The sequence below is a fragment of the Haliotis rufescens genome, unplaced genomic scaffold, assembly GCF_023055435.1.
Source record: "Haliotis rufescens isolate VD_foot unplaced genomic scaffold, xgHalRufe1.0.p SCAF_91, whole genome shotgun sequence".
NCBI classification, from domain to species: domain Eukaryota; kingdom Metazoa; phylum Mollusca; class Gastropoda; order Lepetellida; family Haliotidae; genus Haliotis; species Haliotis rufescens.
In genome coordinates this window covers 626-27695 of record NW_025964385.1, presented here as the reverse complement: position 1 = coordinate 27695, position 27070 = coordinate 626, and the positions used below count along the sequence as shown (strand labels likewise).

The 27070-nt window shown below is 40.8% G+C and overlaps 1 protein-coding gene across 5 annotated transcripts in view; it reads left to right on the top strand.

The window, feature by feature from the left end:
* LOC124151969 (inhibin beta A chain-like) overlaps window positions 1-8001 on the top strand; it is a 60346-nt gene extending 52345 nt beyond the window's left edge. For all 5 annotated transcript variants that reach the window (XM_046524680.2, XM_046524682.2, XM_048391583.1 and 2 more), the window contains one exon: window positions 2679-8001. In XM_046524680.2, the coding sequence (XP_046380636.1) occupies window positions 2679-3592 (914 nt within the window). In that variant the 3' untranslated portion in view covers window positions 3593-8001. The remainder of the gene's footprint in view (window positions 1-2678) is intronic.
* Window positions 8002-27070: the final 19069 nt, after the last annotated feature.

Genomic DNA, 27070 nt, shown 5'->3' with positions numbered 1-27070 from the left:
TACCTTCATCATGTATCTGTACCTTCCTCATGTATCTGTTTCTTCATTATGTATTTGTATCTGTACCTTCATCATGTATCTGTATCTGTATCTTTATCGTGTATCTGTACCTTCATCATTTATCTATATCTTCATCATGTATCTGTATCTGTGCCTTCATCGTGTACCTGTACCTTCATCATGTATCTGTATCTTCATCATGTATCTGTACCTTCATCATGTATCTGTATCTGTACCTTTATCATATATCCGTATCTGTACCTTCATCGTGTATATGTACCTTCATCACGTATCTGTATCTTCATCATGTTTCTGTACCTTCATCATGTATCTCTATCTGTACCTTCATTATGTACCTCTACCTTCATTATGTATCGGTATTTTTACCTTCATACTGTATCTGGATCTTCATCATGTATCTGTATCTGTATCTTCATCATGTATCTGTGCCTTCATCATGTATCCGTATCTTCATTATGTATCTGTATCTGTACCTTCATCATGTATCCGTATCTTCATCATGTATCTGTACCTTCATTATGTATCTGAATTTGTAGCTTCATCATGTATCTGTATCTGTACCTTCATCATGTATCTGTATCTTCATCATGTATCTGTACCTTCATCATGTATCTGAATTTGTAGCTTCATCATGTATCTATATTTTCATCATGTGTCTGTATCTGTACCTTCATCGTGTATCTCTATCTGTACCTTCATTGTGTACCTGTACCTTCATTATGTATCTGTACCTTCATTATGTACCTGTTCCTTCATTATGTATCTGTATATGTACCTTCATTATGTATCTGTACCTTCATCATGTATCTGTATCTGTACCTTCATCATGTATATGTAGCTGTACCTTAATCATGTATCTGTACCTTCATTATGTATCTGTACCTTCATCATGTATCTGTAGCTGTACCTTAATCATGTATCTGTACCTTCATTATGTATCTGTACCTTCATCATGTATCTGTATCTTCATCATATATCTGTACCTTCATCATGTATCCGAATTTTCATCATGTATCTGTGTTTGTACCTTCGTCATGTATCTGGATCTGTATCTTCATCGTGTATCTCTATCTGTACCTTCATTATGTACCTGTACCTTCATTATGTATCTGTATTTGTACCTTCATCATGTATCTGTATCTGGATCTTCATCATGTATCCATATCTTCATCATGTATTTGTATCTGTACCTTCATTATGTATCTGTACCTTCATCATGTATCCGTATCTTCATCATGTATCTGTATATGTACCTTCATCATGTATCCGTATCTTCATCATGTATCTGTATATGTACCTTCATTATGTATCTGTACCTTCATCATGTATCCGTATCTTCATCATGTATCTGTATATGTACCTTCATCATGTATCTGTAACTTCATTATGTATCTGTACCTTCATTATGTATCTGTATTTGTACCTTCATCATGTATCTGTATCTGGATCTTCATCATGTATCCATATCTTCATCATGTATTTGTATCTGTACCTTCATTATGTATCTGTACCTTCATCATGTATCTGTATCTTCATCATGTATCTGTATATGTACCTTCATCATGTATCCGTATCTTCATCATGTATCTGTATATGTACCTTCATTATGTATCTGTACCTTCATCATGTATCCGTATCTTCATCATGTATCTGTATATGTACCTTCATCATGTATCTGTAACTTCATTATGTATCTGTACCTTCATCATGTATCTGTATCTGTATCTTTATCGTGTATCTGTACCTTCATCATGTATCTGTACCTTCATCACGTATCCGTGTTTGTTCCTTCATCATGTATCTGTATCTGTATCTTCATCGTGTATCTGTATTTGTACCTTCACCATGTATCTGTATCTTCATCATGTATCTGTACTTTCATCATGTATCCTTATCTTCATTATGTATCTGTACATTCATCATGTATCTGTACCTTTATCATGTATCTGTACCTTCATAATCTATCTCTACCATCATCATGTATCCTTATCCTAACCATGTATCTGTACCTTCATCATGTATCTGTATCTGTACCTTCATCATGTATCTGTATCTGTACCTTCATCATCTATCTCTACCATCATCATGTATCCTTATCCTAACCATGTATCTGTACCTTCATCATGTATCTGTATCTGTACCTTCACCATGTATCTGTACCTTCATCACGTGTCTGTACCTTTATCATGTATCTGTACCTTTATCATGTATCTGTATCTTCATTATGTATCTGTACCTTCATCATGTATCTGTATATGTACTTCATCATGTATCTGTAACTGTACCTTCATCATGTACCTGTACCCTCATTATGTATCTGTACCTTCATCATGTATCTGTACCTTCATCATGTATCTGTATATGTACTTCATCATGTATCTGTAACTGTACCTTCATCATGTATCTGTACCTTCATTATGTATGTGTACCTTCATCATGTATCTGTATCTTCATTGTGTATCTGTATCTGTACCTTCATCATTTATCTGTATCTGTACCTTCATCATGTATCTGTACCTTCATCATGTATCCGTATCTGTACCTTCATCTTTATCCTTTATGCAGCTCCTTCTGGGTATACGCATGTACCTTAGCTACATCTTAATCTTCATTTAATTTTATGAAATAAAAGTATCGAATTTCTTAATATTTTCCAGGCAAAAACCTCCTGAAATTTACCATAAACAAATCTGGCGAAGATCAAGCCTCCGTAGTGACTCGGGTCAACTTGTGGATCCATGTCTGGCAGAGGGAGAAAAAGAGACAAGCGAGGAGGAAGAGAAAAGGGAAAATGATTCGAATCAGTGTGTACAACAATAGTTCCAAAGACGATAAAGTCATCGCGGAACTTCGAACAAGGATACAAGGCACGAACTGGTTTCGAATCAGTTTACCAATTTCACTTGTTCGAAATCTAGAAATGAGCCAAAACAGTACTATCATATTGCGGGTTGAGTGTAAACGCTGTAATCGGAAAACAAGACTTATGCTTCCTCAGATGTCGAAGAAAAAGTGCAAGAGAAATAAGAAGAGAAGGAGTAAGGGTAAAAAGGGAGGTAAGCATGGCAGGAAGCCAAAAGCAATGGGTCGAAAACGCGGTTGTGGTACGGCAAGAAACTACCCCCCTACAGTGTCCACTCAAAGACTTCCTTTCATGATAATAGAGCAGCGATATAAGAGTTTTGATCGACGGAAGCGGTCTCTGTCGTGTAACCCTTCCGATCTCACATATAGGAATGGAACAGTCACAAGCAGCAGATGCTGTAGAATGTCCACGTATGTAGAATTTAGTGATATGGAACTAGACGATGCCATTGTAACCCCTGGCGGATACGATGCCTCAAGGTGTATCGGTAGATGTTCCAGAATGCGTCGCAACCGGAACCGGCGGCGGAGAGGCCGGAACCGGAACCGGAACCGGAACAAACGGTCACGTGGAGGAAAATCTAGGAAAGGTAAATGCCGTGCCGTTGAAACATCTCCACTGAGTGTGTGGCTCTTTGACGAAAACCATGACTTAGTACGGGCAGAATTGCAAGATTTAGTTGTGAGAAATTGTGACTGTCGGTAATGCAAATAGGCCTATGTTTAACATTACGGTATTAATAGATAAAGGAGTCCACCCGTGGACTGATCAACCTGCGACAATGGGTTTCAGCCACAAAAAAATGTTTGACTCGAGTAGAAGCCAAATGGCGCCTGACCAAGACATGTCGTCGAAATGTTAACCGTCACCGATGATGTCATGTATTTACATTACTGCTGCTAGTTCTGTGGTCGTGGCCTTGTGGCTGCCTGGAAAGTGGTACTCGAACCGAAAAGGTTCCATGCAACTTAAGCGTGAACACCAGTTACTATAGCCGATCTGGTAAAGGACTCAAGGGGCTGCTCGTCCAAATGCGCATGCTTAAGAGACAATGCCTCAGTTACCAATGTTTAATAACTGTCCTTGACATTGGCAACCTAGAATTCCCATGTGTTTCATCCATATCAACGTGATGAAACCGCCACCTCTGTTTTTGCCATTGTAAAATGTCTTAATGTTGCCATGCAGGAGGGTCATTGTCAGCGTATAACATGGAAGAATGTCTCAACTGGAGTATCTTTGTAGTAAGAAGAAGAAAAGAGACGAATGTGTTTGTAAACATCACTAGAATCTGTCACACATGATGTTATGTATGTTATTGTTAATGACTGACACTGTTTTTATGGTGGTTCGCATCAACTGTCGATATTGTCATCACACATTGGTGACGAGATGATGACGTTTGGTGACGTGGAGAATGATTAAATGTTTGCTCGAATGTATAACATGAGTGTTATCCCTTGTTGGTATCATTTTGGCGGCGTAGCGGGATGGAGGTCATCAGTAGTACCTTGATTTATAAGAAAACTTCCGGATCTCAGCAATCCCAATGACCTTGAAAGTAAGTAGTGCCAAATACCAAGGGACGAGGTATGAAAAAGGGACATTTTCTGTCTGCTTGAAATTTGTGTTCTGGACATACATATATTTGAAAATAAAATTGTTCATGGTTTTAACTTTTAACAGAATGAAGGGGGAAACTGAAACAGGTCGCTTTTGAAGATTTCAAAAGGTCTTTCACATGTTTCCCCATAAAAAAGTCCTTGACCGGAGGTGTTTTTTTGCTCTGTGTCTACACCAGAACCACGGACTTGTTCTTATATGTAGTACGTTTGCAGTTTGAGCGTAAAAAAGCGTCATTTTTCTTTGATTCAAACCTTTCTCTGTCGTTCACGATATTACTCTTTAGTTCACGATGTTTTGAGGCAAACATTTTCAAAGCCTGAACGCTAGTTGTCAGTCATTTGAACACATAAATTTCACAGAAATCATTCAACAAACAAATTTTAAATTGTTTATTTTAGTTCAGTCAAGTAGTTACCTTTTCTCACCTCGTCCCTTCATATCTAGAAGTGTGCCATTGCGCCTCCTAATATTTGGTTTGTAAGTTGTACTTATGTCTCATTGCCAAGGTTGAGGTCGATGATGGCTAGTGCACTTGTATAAATACAATAACAGGACAGTGAGCGGGTTTATACAACACGCGCCCTGGAAGAAAAGGAGAAAGTTTGAAAGCGCATTTTTTGTGAAAATTTATTGGAATTTATTGCCTGAATGTCAACCCCTTATAGAATGTATGACTGGCAGATACAGAAGCTGTTCATGTGAGACACATGTGGTCATCTCAGCTCGTGTTGTGTCATTGATGAGATATTTGCCTATCATTAATATCGTATGTGTATTTTTTGCTTACCTCGTTGTAATCTGTGATATCCATGATCATCATTCCTTATGTAGTTGTATTACACTTATATTTATTATCATTACATAATTAATATTGTTTGACGAACATCGTGAAAACCTCCATGGAGGTCCCCAGCATCACTTACTGGTTGTAAGAGACGAGTTGATGAATGGGGCGGTCAGGCTTGGCGACACGGTTGATAGGTGTCATCGTTCAGTCCGTTTTATCTTTGTGGTGTGGATCATTATAAGAACAAGGATTATTTACATGCCGCTGTCATAGACCTGGAATGTTGCTGAGAAACAAAGAAACTTAAAAGCATATTATTCTTGAGATTCAACCAAGCATTCTTACCATAACTTTTATTACCATTTCTTTTATAACATGCCTCTTCTGTCCGATTTTCTCATAAGCATGTACATGTTTACAGATGGCAATTGTAAGGTACCGTTCATTTAATAGTCTTGGGTGACTATTATTTCTTCTGTCACTGAGTCAATACATATGTTTCTTTGAAAGAAGTTGTAATCTTTTTATCAAAGACAACCAGTCAACATTTTTCATGAAACAGGAGGGAAACTATTTTCTAGAACAATTGTCAGCACTAATTGTAATGTTAAACACACTGATTTGTAAAAAGAACATTATGTCCATTCATCAGTTGAGCAGGAATTGTTTATAAACACTCCATGAGTCCATGGGGGATAGTTTAAGTCTAACGCCACCTTTGGCAACAAAACAAGATCGCAAAATACTTATTCATGAAACTGTTTCTTAAAACGCTTAATACCATTGACATAATACTGGGTTAAATTATCAAAAGGTAAATGGTATTGCTAATAACCGCAAGCAAACATTATTATTATGTTGTTACTTCTTTCAATTTTGTTTATCAAAAGTAGATAAACCATATCATTAGACACATCGTGTCTGTAGAGGTTTGATACTACGGGCCTCCATCATCAACAAATGCCTACGGCCGCATTCCGGAGCAGTTGTCACTCGTGTCTATTCGAAGTTAAAAGGGCCCTACTCGATGAATGAATTTTAAGGCAGTGTCAGAGTGATAGTTATAGGACTGTGGCAAATTTTGCACGAGCCATATTGTAATCTGACGGCTCATTGGCCAGAGCACTTGCTGGAATCTGTCCGTTTCTTGATTCGTTGGTTAAAATAGCGACAGTACTATAAAAGCAACCGTATGTAACCACGGTAACTGGGGGAACATAGTGGACCAAACCCGGGAGGTATTGACGATGTGAGGCGGTGAAAATGCAACACAGACATTCAACATGTAAATCTTTACAGTGTTATACACAAACTCACTTTCGAGACATAGATTTTATTATTTGCTTATATTAAAGATGTACCAGTAATTGGTAACACCGTCCCAACAGCAAGAACATATTCCATTATCCTAGAGGGCAATTCGTTCGCTTGTCGCGCAGAAGCTCCGGGTTCGATTCTCCAAACGCGTACCTTGCAGAGCAATGTGGTCTTAATGCTCCCGTGAATCTAATCCAAACGCTGTTGTGAGATTAAATTAATTTCCAATTCTGATAAGGCCATTAAAGACTCAATTAAATACACTATCAAGTTTAATCTGAATAACAAATTCACGGTAGTGTCATTCGGGATCCCGTTATGACAAGACGGTTCTGATGATACGAAATAACAAGGTCTTTGGTAAAATATACTGCAGTGCGCATAACTAGAAAAAAGGATGAGTTACTGAGTGAAGTTAAATATACAACTTAGTTTGCAAATGTCATGGAACTCCTCAAAATACGTCATAAATCATAAATATATATAATAGATCAAATTATATATCATAAATCATAATTACATCACGCGTTATTCAAAACATTTTATCATTATAACTGAAATACCTCAATTTTCGTCTTGTCAATGTGTTAAGTAGTTCACATAGCGTTATAGTCACTTTAGGATAGATGACAAGTGATAGATTCATCAGGTACCAAGTTCCGGGTACATGAAGTCCCATGTTGTTGGTCAAGAAGCACGGGGTCACTTAGCGGCCATACACACTAATGTCAATAAATGCACAGCATTGAAAGTCATGTTTGCGCTCTCAAATTCTTCCGGATACTTCATCATTGGCGTAAGGTTTCTGGGGGGCAGGATTCCGCCCAGAAGCCTTTCCAAATGATTGGCAAACACTTTGCAGTGCATTTTGTTCAATTAATTATGAAACAAAAGGCATCCAAAGGTTTCCAGAAGAATTCCGGAAAACGGAAACCTGTCTTTTCACGCTGTGGTGAATCCCAGATAACACATCTAACATATCTTTCTAGAAGGTTCTAAGTAAACGATGAACTAAACGCTGAATAATGCTGACAAAGCTACTGTTTAACTGTTAAAAGGGTCGGTGCAACGAGGTCGGGTGCCAACAATAGGCCAGGTTCTAGGTTTTGCATTTAATACCAGCACCACTGTCAAAGTAGCTGAGGCTGCAAATTTGCTTGAGTCTAGTGCCCCTTTAAAAGTCAGCATAAGGGTTAAGGCCTCTTTCCTTTATGGATGACACCTCTGTCGTAAACCTTACAATGAACTAAAGTTGCATCCCGTAAGTCATTGTTACAACAGCGTCTAAATACTCGCTATAATTCAGTTAAAGTCAGAATGAACATAATTTAAAACAGCATGGATGTTTAAATTTTACTCTTTCAAACTTTCATTTTAAGGATTTTAATATATGAAACAGAACCATTTCTGTAAGCATAAGACAGCTTTGCTTAAAGCACAGTCTAGATATATCTAAATACTGAATATTTTTGTGCTCTTGTATTAAGCCGATCTGAAAGGTTTTTTCGAAGAATTTTTTTTTTTTAATTTTAATTTTAATTTTAGAGATTAACAAGTTGAATTTGTCGTTTGTTGTTTCACTCGTGATAGATACGAATAAGGCTTGATCATGTTCAATAAAAACACCGTCGTAAAATTGTACCTATTTATCAACATATCAGTAATTGGATCTATCGGTGTGAGTACGTAAGGGCATACATGAATGTCATACAACAATTTTGCATTTATTTGACCGGGTCACCTAAACATGAATAGATGATGTGCTATGACGGACTGACAATACATGTTTTGTTTCACGTTACACGTGCGCGTCATGGGTATATTTGGCAATGCATTTTATTGCTCAAATAGTTACCTAATATCCCACCTACACTAGTTTTTACAATGGTCAGCTGACATTATCAGCAACTGTTGGTTCTCTGTGTCATCGTTATATATACACGAGGAGGACAATGGTATATTTGGTTTTGCGGCTGTTAAATTGATTTTAATTCACAATGTCAAAGAGTTCAAAAACTTTCATGAAATCACCACGTTGACGTAGTATGAGGTGTGCGAATTATTTATTTATCGTTATTTGACGTGAGATAAACATTGAATGTTGTGGATATGCACGTGACATTGACCATGATGTTATTTGCAAATCGTCATTGTTTCATTGTTGAGAAAAAGAAGGAATTGTTCATGTCCATGTTATCAAATTGTTTTTATATTTGTCAGCCTATAGAAAATAAAATTATTGTATTTCCTCTGTCTAGATTTGTTTATTTTCAGTAAAATAGAGAATCTCACCCGAGTGTCTTTTGATATCAAATATATCAACACGAGTTGATAAAAGTGGAAAAATTCCGAGGCTTGCCGAGGATTTTTGCCACTTTTATCAACGAGTGTTGATATATTTGATGTCAAAAGACACGAGGGTGAGATTTTATTTATCATCCAACATCATTCTTCCAACTTTTTCAGTTTGTAGACAGTTATAAGCAGTGTCTTCAGTGTAAAGAGTACTGCAAACAGCTTCAGTAGCAGAGCCATTAGTGATGTCATTTGATTGTGACGTCATGTAACCTATGACGTCACGCTGGTCTGCAAAGCATTGTGATGTAATTTCATTGCAGCGATATCTACAGTGTAGATATCGCTTGATCTCATCCAGGCGATATCTCCTGTGGGAGCCAGTTTTGGATGATAATAGAGGTTATAACGCGAGCGTGTTTGGGGATGGCTATTGCCCTCGCAAAATTGTTTCGCAATTGAGATCGCCAAAAGTGCAAAAACTCGTAAAATACCCCAGCTACGTCACAGTAAGACACTGGTTTTCAGTATATAAGACTGTTCTTTTCATAATGATAGCAATTATCCCTGTAGTTTCTCCACATTCCCGATGGTTAATTCTGACTTGATCGCCGAATGACAAGGGCGATGCCATGTTTGTTTGTAAAGAGTAAAAGTAGTCCCTACTTGACCTTGATATTTGCATCTCTATCCGCATATGACCCCAACGGATATCGTTTTTATCCGTTGGCTTTATCCTGCCGAGAAACCCACCCATTATATATATGATAAATAGGCATACCTCTATTCCACTAACAGCTATATTCATCGCCTGTATTGCATTGCTATTTGTGGGCTTCGTAGTTTTGTTGTTAAAAGCCTTACTCAGAAACTACCTACCCCGTCTTGGTACCATGACGTGCAATCAACCAAGTCACCGAACCTGAGTCCCGATCTATTCAGTCGCCTCTTACCATCAGCATAGGCTAAAGGTGCAACACGTCAGCGACCTGTTTGTTTGTTTGTTGTTTAACGCCGCACTCGACAATAGTCCGGCTATATGACGGCGGTCTGTAAATAATCGAATCTGGACCAGATAATCCATTGATTGACATTATGAGCAGGGATCAACGCAAGTGGGATGAGATGATATGCATTAACCAAGTCAGCGAGCCTTTTACGACAAGCATGGGTTGATGAAGACCTGTTCTATCCCGGATCTTTCCGGGTCTCAGCGACCTACACTCTTAAAAAAAAGAAACGCACAGTTAAAAAATAAGGATTAAAAGTATATACACAGAATATGCGTGAATACAATCAAATGAAATTAGACACAGTGATCGACAAATGCATTGCCGTCATTGTCAGCATTAATTCAGTTCAGTCATTGCACATATGTAGCCACAAGGGGGTGTCATGGTCAGTACCTGGTCACACCACCTCTTGCAGCCGTCACTGCTCGACACCTCCTTGGCAAAGATTGCACAAGTCTTCGGATTTTTTCGTTGGGAGTTCTTCGCCATTCCTCCTGTAAGGCGTTGGCGAGTTGTGCCAGTGTGTGGGGACGCTGGTGACGTTGACGGACGCGTCGATCAAGTTCGTCCCACAAATGTTCAATCGGGTTGAGATCAGGCGAATTGGACGGCCATGGAAGGACATTCATGTCCTGATAAACAAGGAAATTAACTGTTGCACGTGCTGTATGGGGCCGAGCGTTGTCATGTTGGAACAGCTCCCTCTGGCGGTCCAAAGTTGGGAGGAGGTGAGGACGCAGAATTTGGTCTATGTATCGGTTTGGTGTAAGATTGCCCTGGACAACCACTAACTGTGATCTATCCGTGTAGCATATGGCTCCCCACACCATGACACTCCCTCAAAAAATCGGTCCACCTGTCGAACGCACTTCGGCGCAAAACGTTCACGTCGACGTTGGTATACACGTTGTCTTCCATCCCGTCGTTGAAGAAGAAAACGTGAGTCATCGCTGAACCAAACGCGTCGCCAGTTCCTGAGATCCCATGCCTGTACTCTGTTGCACCACCGGACACGTCGTTGACGGTGTAGACGTCGCAAGACAGGTCCAACTTTTGGTCGTCTCGCTTGAATTCCCATTTCCTTCAGACGATTTCTGATGATTTGGTCGGAAATTCTTCGCATACCAGGCACTTGTCCTGCAGTGTCCGTTGCTGTAGCAAATCGATTCCGAAGGTGATGCAACCGGATGTTCTGATCCTGAGCAGGGGAGGTCACTCTTGGTCTTCCACTTCTGGAATGATCTTGAGTCGAATTAGTGCGGGTATATTGATGGTCGAGATATGGTGCTTTGGTGAACGTTGAAGTGTCTTGCAACGGCAGACTGGGACTCCCCTGCTTCCAAACGTCCAGTGGCGATATTTCGGTCAGCTGCGGTTAATCCTGTCATGTTTCGATCTCCGTTCACGTCAGAAAATTCGTAATGAACTAATGAATTTTGCACGGTCTTTTATAGTCAGTGTCTCTACGCTTGTTTCCAACATTTTGCACGTGCATTGTGCTGAAAACTTTTTCTGAAAGCAATTTCCATGTATCCTTTGCATTTTTGCTGATAAACGTTTACAAAAAACATTTTGAGATGTGTTTGCGCGCAATGCACAACACAAATGACATGATTAACGGGAATCAAACATAAGAATTGTCTTTATGACGATTGCTGGGGGAAAAAATCTAATTGGTATTCTCAAAACACCAATGCGTTTCTTTTTTTTTAAGAGTGTATGAAAACGCGCCGGGATGTGTCTGTAACATTGATAACAACTTTCTTACCTACTCAGTCGTATCATCCCGAGGCAAGACGAGGCAAGTCCACTTTCCACCCTTGCCGAACTAGGCTGGAATTTCCAGGCTCGATCGTAGCGCCACCAGTGGCTATTACGAGTTATGTCCCTTCTATGTTCCTCCTATTGACCAATCAGATTCCATTTCTCATATCACTTGCATTTGCTTCAAACAAGACGCTCAGTCAAGACGATCTGATCGATAATCAAGATCTATATTGTAATAAAACGGGACTTACCCCGCGAAGTGCATCAACTCACGTGAGCACCTTGATAAAAAAACATGAAAGAATTTGCAACTCTCGACGCCCAGCTGGCAGTACACATGCTTTGCAAAACCTGCAGTCGACCGAAATCTGCACGTTGAAATCCATGTTGTTTACGAAACGGATGTCTAGTTCTTTACGCGATTTTGATTGGACTATGCATAGACACCAGCCAAAATGTAACCCCATAATTGCAGCCTAGTTCGGCAAGGGTGGAAACTGGATTTGTATAGTCAGTTCACGCCCTTGCCTCGGGAAGATGTCTCACTGGTTGTGAAGAACGTAACACTGAAGGAGACAGCTTCCAAAGTAGCTACTTAAAGCTTGAGTCGGGACTATTCGCCTGTACTGCATGGAAGGATCGTGATGTGACTGGGGGAATATTGGTGACTCCGTTGACAAACAACATCCATGTACTCTCTTACACTTGCACAACCAGTAACATCATGATATCACAGTGATACAAAGTGGCGGGTACGAACGGATCGGACCATTCAAGAGTTTCGTTGCTTATGCGTGCTCTTATTCGATGTTCGTTGGTTCGAACCCCAGAAAACGATCCTTGGTTTGTCTGTACCGTGTACGTCCTACTGGGTTTCACATCAGGTTATACTCCTACACACAGATGACACAGATGCCGCCATATAACCAATGCGAATCTTTGAAACGTTTTTTAACACCGCACTCAGCAATATTCCAGCTATATGACGGAGGTCTGTAAATAATCGAGTCTGGGCCAGACAATCCAGTGATTGGCATCATGAGCATCGATCCACAAAATTGAGATACGATGACATGCATCACCCAAAACAGGGAGCCTGACCACCCGATCCTGTTTGTCGCCTCTTACGACAAGCATAGTCGCCTTTTAAGGCAAGCATGGGTTGCTGAAGACCTATTCTATCTACCCCGGATCTTCACGGGTGTCCACAGAAAAGAGAATAATTGGATTGAGGCGTGCCAGTGAAGGAGATATAATTGTATGGGTATCATTGTTACTTGCTATGAGGCCATGTCCACATTCAAACATTTTAACCCCGAAATCCAGATTAATCAATAAATCATATTGAAACACACAGTGTTTAGTTTTCAGTAAAGGGGCAATGCAATGGTGAAATTAGTTTCAGCAGTAACGGCACATATGATCAGTGTTTGTTCACTCACTAATGCTCACTGTCGAATGTCTTGAAACAGTTCTGTCTCTGTTCTTGAATGTGGAATAGTGATGGAACCTGTCAGAAGTTCGGTGTTCTCTATAGGTATCTTGGTTAGTAGATAAGACGCAGGCCAGGTCCTGACAGGCCTTGAATCGCTCTCGTGGCGCTCGTTGATTGGTACAGCCAGCCTTCGAGAAACTGCACCATCCTGAAACTTCTCGAGCGATTCAGTCTGTCTTGTTTGTAAACAACAAGGGGAGTAAACTTAATTTGCACTTAGTGCCGACATACACTCCCTGTGTCATACGTTGTTTGATCAAGGTTGCAACATGTATAACCTCAGAAAAACTATCAAAACGTTTTATCTTAGTCATGTGTAAGACATTTCCAAATGTGACGAATCAATGACAAACATTTTGTCCGATGCAATTCCCTGTTTGACTTGTACAACATGTTCCCGACATAAAACGTGTTTGTGACGGGTGCTACCATCGGGTGAGGATACACTTACCTTTTCGCGAACACCTGGTGTCATCACGATTTGATAGTAATTCATAATTATATAATTTTTTTAATTTGAAGTTTACACGATATACGGCTTTTCCATTGGACGAGAGGTCGGTCACATGACCGCGAAATTGACGTTCATAAGTGTATGAACGACACAATTTGACGTTCATACGTTTTTTACGAGTTGGTGTTCTTGAAATGACGTAAACACTGACGGACTACTTCCACATTCCTAGGGAAACCCCTAGGAATTCCCTAGCCCGAAAACATACATAAGCGTTCTTTCTGATCATTTAGAACCTGTATTCTTGGTCTCAGCGTTCAGTTTACATTGAGAAATGTCAGAGAGCGTGACTGCATGACTGTTCACGAATATCCTCGCTACGGCCTATCCTAATGAACAAACGAAGAAATTTCTATTTTACTCCGCGATATAGCTTGTTGTAGTATGGCTGTCAGTGTAAACATGAAGTCACACATACTAAATAAAATTGTGTTTAGATCTTGGCCTCCATCCTTGGATGTAAGAAATTGTGATAAAAAAATTGTAAGAATTGACTTTCACTTTGTGTGAGTTCATTGGAGTATGAACCTTCATAGAGTGAGGGCCAAACATTGTATGAACGTCGTCGCAGGCTCCGAAGGTTCATACTCAAATGAACCTGCACAAAGTGAAAGTCAATTCTTTATTATCATCCAATATCAATCTTCCAACTTTTTTAGTTTGTAGACAGTAATATGCAGTATCTAAGTGTAAAAGGTGCTGCTAACAGCTTCAGTAGCCATTAGTGATGTCATTTGATTGTGACGTCATGTAACCTATGACGTCACACTGGTCTGCAAAGCATTGTGATGCAATTTCATTGCATTGATATTTCACCCAAGCAATATCTCCTGTGGGAGCCAGTTTGGGGTGATAAATTGTATATTAATATCACAAGTCAAGTCATTCCCTTATAACGTTCAAACAGAATGATGTTAGAAAATGTTTTCTAAATAAAACAGAAGATATTTAATGATTGAATATAAATGAAAAGGTTTTCATATGAAAGGTGGCTGATGGGTCCCATGGATTGTACAGAGAGTTAAATTTTGATGAGCGAAAAACCAAACTTAAGGAAAGCTTCTCACAAACATAAATACGAGAAATGTCGATCCATGATGTACTGGCGCTGAAACAAGCAGATTCGGCACAAATCTCAGCAGACACCATAAATATCTAAAACAACCAAAGGCACTATATTTTATGCATAAAGTAATGATTTATGCCCGGATACCAAACCTGCTTTACGGAACAGAAGAATTGCATCAATGTAATACATAGGAGTGTAAGTGGAATATTGTGTAACATTATTGTCTGTGGGGTGAGGGCAACTTCTTGTGTCGTACGTCCAATGGAAATTATATCTAATCACAACTGAATCGCTAAACGGTGATACTAAACGCGTCTGGGAAGTTGGGGAAAGTTAATTTGATATTTCAAGAAACATGGACAGCGGACATTCCAGACAGTCCTTTGACAACTGGAGCCGCCTGTAGACCACCTCCTTTTTTTCTGGACAGTAATTTCAGATGACAAAGGTCATACCATATTCAAGAAGAAGAAGCTAAAGAACCTTCCAGATACCAGACAGTTATTTATCCATGCATGACAGGGTTTGTAGTGGGCCGCTGACGTACAGCTTGGCACGATTACTGACTGACTGAGTATGGTTTTACGCCGCTTTTAGCAATATTCCAGCAATATCACGGCGGGGGACACCAGAAATGGGCTTCACACATTGTACCCATGTCGGGAATCGAACCCGGGTCTTCGGCGTGACGAGCGAACGCTTTAACCACTGGGCTACCCGACCGCCCCCTTGGCACGATTAAAGCTGGACTTAACTTATTATAATTACTAAGTAAACCATCATCTTCGTTCGGTTATAATTACTTGATGAAAATATTATGTCATTTAACCGTAAAATAAACATCATTTTCTCTTTTTTAAAACTCAAAATTCGTCTTAAGAATTATGAAAACGGAAAACAATTATGAATTTATGCCCCGGAATATATGTACATTATATATATATATGTGTGTGTGTGTGTGTGTGTGTGTGTGTGTGTGTGTGTGTGTGTGTGTGTGTGTGTGTGTGTGTGTGTGTGTGTGTGTGTGTGTGTGTGTGTGTGTGTGGTTGGGTGGGTGGGTGGGTGTTTTGGTTGTGCGTGCGTGCGTAATGTGTGTGCTGGGGGGGGGGGGGGGGGGGGGGGGAGCGAGGGGGTTGTTTATGTGTGTTTGTGCATGTAGCTAGGAATTCCTTTTCATGACATTTTTAAGACACCGAATTGTTGAACGTCCGTGTTTAGAGAGGTGCCCTCGTCTCCTATATGACTTAACCTACTTTCACTGTTCGCTGAGGAGATCAACTCCCATGCAGAGTTTACTGGCGTATTTGACCCACGAGGATGTTTCTACTTGAACGGACACATTAGCACAATGCTTGAGGAAATAAGTAAACGTCTCGGCACATGGATTATGCCATTAGAATGTCATTAACGGGGCAGATATCCTGAAGTTGTCATACAGCGTCCAGTGACTACACGACCAGGTTCTGGGTGGTATCCTTCATCATGAATAGTCACGTATTAACCTAATTAGCGGTACATGACGCATTTATAACAGATTAAGTCATTCTCTGTTTATAACATCGTGGGATTGGGGTTACAACTGGTTCCCAGAACCATGCTGCTCGCAAAGGCGACTAAAAGGATAAGGTGTCTGGATCAGTGTCATCGTACCACAAGGGCGTGAATCGTTGCTCACAATATCGATCCCTGGATTGTGAGACCGGGATAGAATAGGTCTTCAGCAACCAATGCTTGCCATAAAAGGCGACTATGCTTGCCGTAAAAGGCGACTATGCTTGTCGTAAAAGGCGACTAACGGGAGCGGGTGGTCAGGCTCGCTGACTTGGTTCATGCATGTCATCGATCCCAAATGCGTGGATTGATGCTCATGATATCAATCACTGGATTGTCTGGTCCCGACTCGATTATTTACAGACCGCCGTCATATAGCTGGAGTATTGCTGAGTGCGGCGGTAAACAACAAACAAATAAACAAACCTGGATTGTGAATACTCTGTGAATGTAGCAGTCGTTAACGCTTTGTCGACATTACACATACCTAGCGTTTTCATAGCGTGATTGTGTGACATAAAACAGGGCAAAAGAAAGTATGCGCCCATGTTTAATGGTGGCTTAAAATGAAACAGACAAAATGATTTATTTGATTGTGTATCACAGTTGTGTCTTGGATCTAAAGATGGCAGTTTTTCGGTGACTGTTGTCAGCCTAAACACGTTTGTAAGTTTTTGGTCTATTGTTTATAGATATACCATATGTCCCGTGTCTATTCAGACAATTGATTTGCCTTTGTATGCGTTTGTGACGGGTGCCAACAGTGCGGCAGGATACGCTCATTTTTCGCGAACCCTTGATATCTTCACTGCTTGACGGTAAATCATAAACACTTTCTTATTATATAGTCAGAATCGAACACTCGACCCCGCTTTTTACAGATATGTCTTATGAATATGGAAATGGTTTTGTCGCTTTTATTTGCATCATATAGGTCAACGTTATTCACACCAAGATACATGACATAGGTCAAGGTCATGCTCAACCAGGTAACAATGTGAACATCCGTAGAAGGCACTTGATAGAACGCTCATATGATCAACGTTCGAAGATCGTGTGCAGACTTGTAGACAGTAGCGGAAACTCGCTGACAAGACCAACGCCACGCGAGATTTTTATCACAGTCATATCCTGTTCTGTGTGGTAAACCCAGGACAATAGAGGATGCAGAGTGTGTTATACTTAACAACGAAATACGAGATAATAATTATTAATATCAATTATATGTGAAATCGTTGTGTGTCCATTTTTTACAGAATGTTATCTAGTGGCCAAGAACGGGAAGCAATTCGAACTTGAGTGAGTGAGTGAGTTTGACGCGGTTTTAACAGTATTCCAGTTACATCAGGGTGTGTCAGCTTAAAGTGTGGACTCATTTAGTGTAGTGCTATGTGTAGCACTAAGGGGAAGCCACGAGCACGGGTAAGGTGCTGACAAACCTAACATAATCGGGGCGAACCTGGATTCAAACCCACAATCACAGTCATTTGGCGTGCCCAAGGGACGCAACTCTGCTCAGATAATTGCAATGTCTCAGACGACGTGGCCCATGGCCCCTAAGACGTGATGAAATGGACTGGGAGGTCAGGCTCGGTGACGTGGTTGATTCGTGCCATCCTACCCCGACGGCATGGATCGTTGCACATTACGTCAACCACTGGTTTGTCTGATTTTCTAATATTACAACTTCACCTGTGTTCCCATAAAACGCCTTTGTGTAGCCCAATTTACATGTATAAGGGTGAGTAACTAGGGTTTTGACTACGGTTTGCACGGATGGCCCAGTCGTCTAAGGCGCCGCAGAGTTGCGTCCCTTTGGGCACGCCAGAAACCTATGATTGTGGGCTCGAATCCCGTTTCGCCCCGATTATGTTTCTAGGTTTGTCAGCAACAAACCCATGCTCGTGGCTTTCACCAAAGTGGTAAACGTCTAAGACCTGCATCACTTCGGGCTTTCCTCCCACAGTATGCTGACACGCCGTGATATAACTGGAATACTGTTAAAAGCGGCGTTAAACCCAACTCACTATTTCAAGAAGTAGGACTCCCCACGGGTATCAACTGAGAAGCCCTTCTTGCTGATCTGTTTCCTTCTGCCATGATACCCGGGTCAGAATAGGTCTTCAGCAGCCCATGCTTATCCTAAGAGGCGACTAACGGGATCGGGGGGTCAGGCTCGCTGGCTTGTTGGGTGCATGTCATCGTATCACAATTGTGTGGATCGATGCTCATGATATCATATATAGTCTAAATCATACAGTGGAATCTGGTTCTAGCAGAGGTCCCAAGATCACGGAAAGGGTTTGTTGTTTTTATTAACTATTACATTACATGGTGTCCAAAGTGACATCAATCATAGATGTATACCACTGTGGACAAATCCTCGAGCTGACGAGGGGCGGTCGGGTAGCCTAGTGGTTAAAGCGTTCGCTCGTCACGCCGAAGACCCTGGTTCGAATCCAGACATGGGTACAATGTGTGAAGCCCATTTCTGGTGTTCCCCGCCGTTATATTGCTGGAATATTGCTAAAAGCGGCGTGAAACCAAACACACTCACTCACTCGAGCTGACAAACCCAGAAACATGAGAGCGAATATGGCTGGGTCGCCCGTGTCCCCTACATGTAAATAAGCTTTTTTAATTCGTTAGATAGTTGAATCGTTCTGTTTACGAACAACGTTTGGTAACTTTGGTGCCATGTTGTCTTGAAATACATGCAGGGTTGTTGAGTACTTCCAGGATAATAACGCATCCACGAAGATCATGATGTCTTATCAGATTTCAAAAGGGGATTCACATCGTATTCCACCTGAATATAACTCCTATAATCTATTAACACAGCTTTTATGAGCAATGCTGAAGACAAAGTATATTAAATGTTCTTGATGAACTAGCTGAACAAGATATGATTACATTAGTCTCAGATATATTCATGTTAACAACGCAGTTCTCATTGATTAAAAAAGTCAACAACGCTTGATTAAGGAGAGAATCGAAAAACGATGAACGAGAGTCGAGGTACAGTAAACTACGTTTATTACGAACACGCTTATAACGAACTGACGGATATAACGAACTTATTTTCTCAGCCATTTGCTGTGTATATGCTGTATTTATGCTTATAACGAACAACGGTTATGACGAGCTAAAATTAGTGGTTCCTGTTGGTTTGCTATTACCGTACTATACTGTACTAGTATGTTGACAAGTGTAGATATATATTATTTGTCAAAGACACCGGGGGTGATATTGTATTCTTATCACCCGGGCCAAGTTTCGACAGGAGATAAGTATACCCTGATATATTGGCACGTTTAATTGATGTGTCCATGCCATCATTTGCAGGGCAAGGGGAAGCCCACATCATCATCTGAAGAACAAGAAACAATCCTCATCGTTGACTAAAGGACAAGAACAAGTCCACGTTGTCCACTGAAGGTCAAGGACAAGTACACATCATCGACTAAAAGTCGGGAACGAGTCCACTACATCGGCTGAAAGACAAGAACGAGTGCACTTTATCGAATGAAGAACAATGACAAGCCCAAAACATCGGCTGAAGAACAAGAACAAGTCCACCTCATCAGCTGAAGAACAAGGTCAAACGCTCAACATCGGCTGAAGAACAAAGACAAGTCCACCTCATCGACTGAAGGACAAGGACAAGTCCACCTCATCGGCTGAAGAACAAAGACAAGTCCACCTCATCATTGTCGGAAAATGATAGAATGAAATGGTACATTGTTTACGAAATGAGTTCTACATATATGAATTCTTGCAGACCCCTACACACATGCATAATTTTTCACCACTAGTTTGCCGTTTACGCCCAATGGAATCTATTTCGTGGGGTGATCTAGGCTGATTACTCCCTGTCGGAGATAGTGGAATCGATATTGCCAAAATGTGACACTGATTGCCAGATGCATGTTATTTTCTATCAATTTGGTGAGTTGGAGCGACTGCACCAATACATAACATACACTCATAGTAAGTTCCTCGCAAAAATCTAAGGGGCGGTCGGGTAGCCTAGTGTTTAAAGTGGTTCGATTCCCGACATGGGTACAATGTGCGAAGCCCATTTCTGGTGTCCCTCGCCGGGATATTGCTGGAATATTGCTAAAAGCGGCGTAAAATCAAACTCACTCACTTCGCAAAAGTCGAAAATGACAAAAGTACCTTATTTATAAAGTTTAACTGAATATCACATGCACAAATTGGATTTAAAGAAAATAGGGTTATCATGTATTTGATCTTAATTTTCTTTTGTGAATCTGTGATAGCATTCACCCTAATGTGTTACGGTTTACACCAAATACTCTCTGGACTGGAGAAACATTTGTTTGGTATAGTGAGTGAGTGAGTGAGTGAGTTTGGTTTTACGCCGCTTTTAGCAATATTCCAGCAATATCACGGCGGGAGACACCCGAAATGGGCTTCACACATTGTACCCATGTCGGGAATCGAACCAGGGTCTTCGGTGTGACGAGCGAACGCTTTAACCACTAGGCTACCCGACCGCCCCTTGTTTGTATAAGGAAGTTTGGTCATAATACGTGAACTGATATATGGACTTGAAATGTCACATTCGCGACCATGCTACCAGTTAGCTGCAAAGTTACATGTTTTTATACACAAGGATTTCTTTTATCGTCGTATTTATCCTCGCCTTACATTCAGCTTACACAACAGGGCGATATTTATGGATACGTCACATTATAGAACATTTATTTCTTTTGGTTTCGTTCGCCATGACATTCCGGGGAATGTGGTGACATTGCACTTACGGGTTTAAACGGGTTGTCTCATTCAACACAATAACAATATCATCGATAAAAGACAAATACATTTTGTTTTACGAGGAGCTTAGCAATTAACACTCACTTATTTTTGTTATGCAAAGTGTGTGAGGAAGACTTGTTTACCCTTTTCGCGAACACCTGGTGTCATTGATTTTCAATGATCCATTCTAATAATATTCCGCCATTGTAGTCTGTTTCGGCAGATAATCGAGACTGATTATTCTCTGGTGTCGACTTTTTTAGATTATCTCTTCATGCAGACTTTAATATGCAACATTTTCTCCGCAGTACTACAAGACATCATAGTGAGTGAGTAAATTTTATGCCGCTTTTAGCAATATTTCTGGCGCTAAAATGTGCGTGTGCATGTGTTTTGAGTTGGGTTGAACGTCGATTTGAACATTATTTCATGTCTTAACATTTACAAAGGAAAACCCACGAGCACGGGTATGGTGCTGATATACCTACACATATAATCAAGTCACTCAAGGATTCGAACCCAACACAAAGGGCCCGTCTTAGGGACACACCTCTGCAGGGCGAATTCAGGCGCCCCTTGTAGAGTGAGTGAGTGAGTATGGTTTTACGCCGCTTTTAGCAATATTCCAGCAATATCACGGCGGGGGACACCCGAAATGGGCTTCACACATTGTACCCATGTCGGGAATCGAACCCGGGTCTTCGGCGTGACGAGCGAAAGCTTTAACCACTAGGCTACCCGACCGCCCCGCCCCTTGTAGAGTTAATGTTTTTGGAATATTATTACGTCGCGTAAGACATGTAATTTACTAAACGCCTGTGACGCTTTTGACAAATGTGTTTTGTAAGTTTGCTTTGTTGTCAACAAACTGATGCATGTGGCCTGTTAATAATCAAATTGTAAAAGAACAACACAGCACAAATATATAATTGCATTGTTGAAAAATCGAAAAGGACATTTTGATCCGTCTTGACAGGCACGTGAAAGCACATTGTACATTTTCATTCACAAATTATGACATTTTGAATTCGCATGAGTGTCGTTATAGCAACGTTGTACATGTGGCGCAGACAAACATGTCAATTTATACCAGAAAATAATAACAACATGTATGATATGTTGTCAAATCCTGCGCAACTGACTTACAATAAGCAGCATCTTTGAGTAAATTGCACAGTACCACCCACGCGCTGTACGACCTCATCTCGGATTTTACCCCCGCACGACAGATTAGAATCACATGGTATTTATCACCAGGCACTGTATCTGACTCGATGCATCTATTGCTGCGGATAAGAATATATTGTCATCTCCATCTGCATAACGTCTCCCAAGAGATCAGTCACGTCATTGACAATTGATGCTATCGTGCTCCCAACGACGGCTGTCTCCATGATGACACGTACTTTAAGAATCAAAACGTCAACCGTCAACGCTTCAAAGAGTTGTGTTCTTACCCACTGAGTACTTTTGTTGTAATAAGGTTCCGTGGAAGTTGTGTTGACGTGCCTGTTGTTGATCATTAATGGCATGCAACATCTGAATTGACTGAAGCGTCTGCAGACGTGTCTAAGGCCAACACAAAACAAATACCTGGTCGTCAAGAGTATTTTTAGTAAAATGTAAAACTATTTCTTTCAAAGTTAAATTTAACTTTAAATGGCTCTTCAATTCTCATCAGCGAGACATATTTTTGTTCAATACTGACAGCAATTCCGTTACATTTTACGAGGCTAAATATAATAATAACATTTACACTTTTGTAACACTCAATCGAGTTTATCGCATTGCAACTGCCTCTTGCTAAGTAGTATACACCGATAACCAGATTATATATCAATAATATAAACCGACACCACACTAGGCTGTGATGAGAAAGTGAGTTATATCACGTATGTGTGTGTGTGTGTGTTTGGGGGGGGGGGGGGGGGGGGGGGTGGGGGGGAGTGCTGCTTGTACTAGCCCAGACTAATGCCGTTTTTATGGTGCTACCCCACAGAGATACCTTGTCGCAGTTAACATGAAGGCCCCACTCAGACACAGTTAACGGACTCCGAGCCGACAAGTCCTTGTTTTATCCCCTATATGCCGAGTGCCAGGCAGGGCAAGAACAATTATCATCTTTTAACGCCTTTTTGTGTGACGCGGGCAGACACTCCATCCACTATACCACGGAAACCACCAGGGGATGGAACCACAGACCTTCCGTTTCTTAAGGCAGACACTCCATCCACTAGCCCACGGAAACCACCAGGGGATGGAACCACAGACCTTCTGCTCTCAAAACAGACACTCCATCCACTAGACCACGGAAACCACCAGGGTGCCAAACTACCGACATTCCACTCAAGGGCCCTCAGCTGATGATGAGCCTAACCAACCTGACCGTGCAAGGATCACCTAAACCCTCTTTCCTGGATTTATGTATTTATTTCCAATTGTAAAAATGTATACAGTGTCAATATCCAGATTGGACCTGCACTGAGACATTAGTCTGAGTAGAGAACAGAGAGTCAATGAGAGCTTAAGGTGCATTGAAATGTAGGTGTATTTAACGGTCCCTTGAATTCGTTGAAGTCTTTGGCACCTATGACGTCGATGAGAATGTTGTTCCAAAGAGTTGAAGAACTAAAAAAACAACGCCTCTCGCGCTGGAGTCTGTCTTTGCAAGACTTTGGTTTAGACATCAAGCATATCAAAGGCAAAGACAACGTTATTGCCCATGCATTGTCTCGACTTGGTTGAATGTGATCAGTTCTGACTGCAAAACACCACTGGTATTTTTGAAAAAAACATTTCTCATAGTTATCATGTATAATGTTTACTATTATTTACTGTACTCAGCAAAGAAAGGTCTTACTATGTTCAAACTTTCTTTCCCCGAACGGGGAGAGTGCTATATAGTAGTGTAAATTATTAAACAATGATTGTAACTGTTTTACATTGTTTCAGTTGAGATTCAGTAGACGTTCATTGCATTGTATTTGGACAATGATTATATTGTCATGAATGTAGTACTATGTAATGTAATCAGTGACGAGGGAGTGATCATATTTATATGCTCGAATTATCTGAAAACTTCCGGAATAGTGTGGATGAATGTCAAACGATATAGAAACATGTGGGATATTCTGGGATGTTCAAGTGACACTGGACTGGTCAGGCACAGTGTGGAAAGCACTGGAATCAAGTTAGACCTGTAGGGGAGGTTAATGACACATGATTTTGCTATGGTTGTTAACCCGTGTGGGGGGGACGGGTGGCCCAGTCGTCTAAGGCGCCGCGATTCGCTGTGCAGAGTTGCGTCCCTTGGGCACGCCAGAAACCATGGGGTTGTGGGTTCGAATCCCAGTTCGTCCCGATTATGTTTCTAGGTTTGTCAGCACCATACCCGTGCTCGTGGGTTTCACCGAAATGGTAAACGTCTAAGACCTGCATCACTTCGGGCTTTCCTCCCACGTTAAGCTGACACGCCGCGATATAACTGGAATACTGTTAAAAGCGGCGTTAAACCCAACTCACTCACCCACTCACTGTGAACCCGTGTGCGCGGACGTCGGAGAGGGCAACGTGTACTGGTCAGCCGGGGGAATTTAATCGCCTGGTGAGGTAACCAAAGTGTGCTTCCGAACATGGGGAAAACCCGAATAGCCAACTAACTACAAAATCAACACGGAAGATGTAGGTAACAAACTAAAGCTCTGAACATAAGCTATCGGTACCAACGGTACCACAAAGGATTTACAACCAGACATGTACAATTCGTGAGGGTGCCAAAATAACCTCAAATACATGAGGAATACCTACGAGTACGAGATAATCCCGCTACTGCGTGAAAACCAAAGTTAGTTAAACATTTTCTATTCATGTATAAGCTTGCATACATAGACGAGATAACATGTATCAACTACATACAGTAAACTACGGTTATAACGAACACGCTTATAACGAACTCACGGATATAACGAACTTACTTTTTGGTCCCGACTACTTGCTGTAGTCATGCTGTATATGTACTTATAACGAACTACGGTTATAACGAACTAAAATTAGTAGTCCCTTTGAGTTCGTTACAACCGTAGTTTACTGTACATGATAAAAGTATGCGATTAAACCGATATAGTTGGTTGGTTGGTTTGTTGTTTTACGCCACACTTAGCAATATTACAGCTTTATGTCGGCGGTCTGTAAATAATCGAGTCTGGACCAGACAATCCAGTGATTGATATCATGAGCATCGAAACCGATAGAAATACAATTTACGGATCACTTCTTCTCTAACAATGAACGTATGACGACACTGGAGTACGGCGACCGCCGGAAGTTGCCAAATGGTGACGGATGCAGGACAATTATAAGAGAGAGGGCATATGTGACCAAATCCTGTTAGTCATGGACAAGCCGAATGGCGACTCGTGGCCCTCTCGTGGCCGTTATTTTGCGACCGGGTTCCGTCTTTGCGCAAACGGGCATAGCTAAAAGAATTGTCAACTCTTTGCCTAATGATTCACGTATATTTCCACATATATTGTAAATATTTCAGAGGCAATTTAAAGCACATTAGGAGATGCGATATTATACAGTATAATTTAATACACTAAACTGTATCTTTGGGTATATTTTTATATACAAGACATGCGATATCATATAGTATTATTTAATACATTAAACTGTATCTTTGGGGATATTTTTATATGCAAGACATGCGATATCATATAGTATTATTTAATACATTAAACTGTATCTTTGGGGATATTTTTATTTGCAAGACATATATAAAAAATAAATTCCTGAGGGATTCTTTGACCGAAGATCTTGAAGTCATACGCGCACTCTGATTGGTTTGTCGTAGTTTCGCACATAACATTCATCAAAGAGGGGACGAGTTACGCAGGTTACGGAAGGGGGCGAGTGTTGACGAAGTGAGAGAGGGAAGCGATGCGGTCACTAGACCGTGACTAGACTGGTCTTACGAACCGGTGACAACTATTTGTTGGTTGATTGTTGGTTTCACAACTAAGTTCTCGTATAGATTCCTGAGTTGACATATTGTTTCATTTTGGGAACTGACACGTAACAACATACCTACGTGTCCTTAATGCATACCCACTCACATACCAACTCACTAACTCACTCATTCAACTTTCACACTCACTCACTCACTCAACTTTTACACTCACTCACTCACTCACTCAACTTTCACACTCACTCACTCAACTTTCACACTCACTCACTCAACTTTCACACTCACTCACTCAACTCTCACTATCACTCACTCACTCAGCTTTCACTATCACTCACTCACACAACTTTCACCCTCACTCACTCAACTTTCACACTAACTCACTCACTTAACTTTTACACTCACTCACTCAACATTCACACTCACTCACTCAACTTTTACACTCACTCACTCAACATTCACACTCACTCAATCAACTTTCACACTCACTCACTCAACTTTCACACTCACTCACACACTCACTCACTCAACTTTCACACTCACTCACATAGTGACATACTCACTCACTCAACTTTCACACTCACTCACTCAACTTTTACACTGACTCAACTTTCACACTCACTAACTCATCTTTCACACTCACTCACTCAACATTAACACTCACTCAACATTCACACTCACTCACTCAACTTTTACACTTACTCACTCAACATTCACACTCACTCAATCAACTTTCACACTCACTCACACACTCACTCACTCAACTTTCACACTCACTCACACACTCACTCACTCAACTTTCACACTCACTCACATACTCACTCACTCAACTTTTACACTGACTCAACTTTCACACTCACTCACACACTCACTTAACATTTACACTAACTCACTCACTCAACTTTCACACTCACTCACTCAACATTTACACTAACTCACTCACTCAACTCTCACAACTTTTACACTCACTCACTCAACTTTCACACTCACTCACTCACTCAACA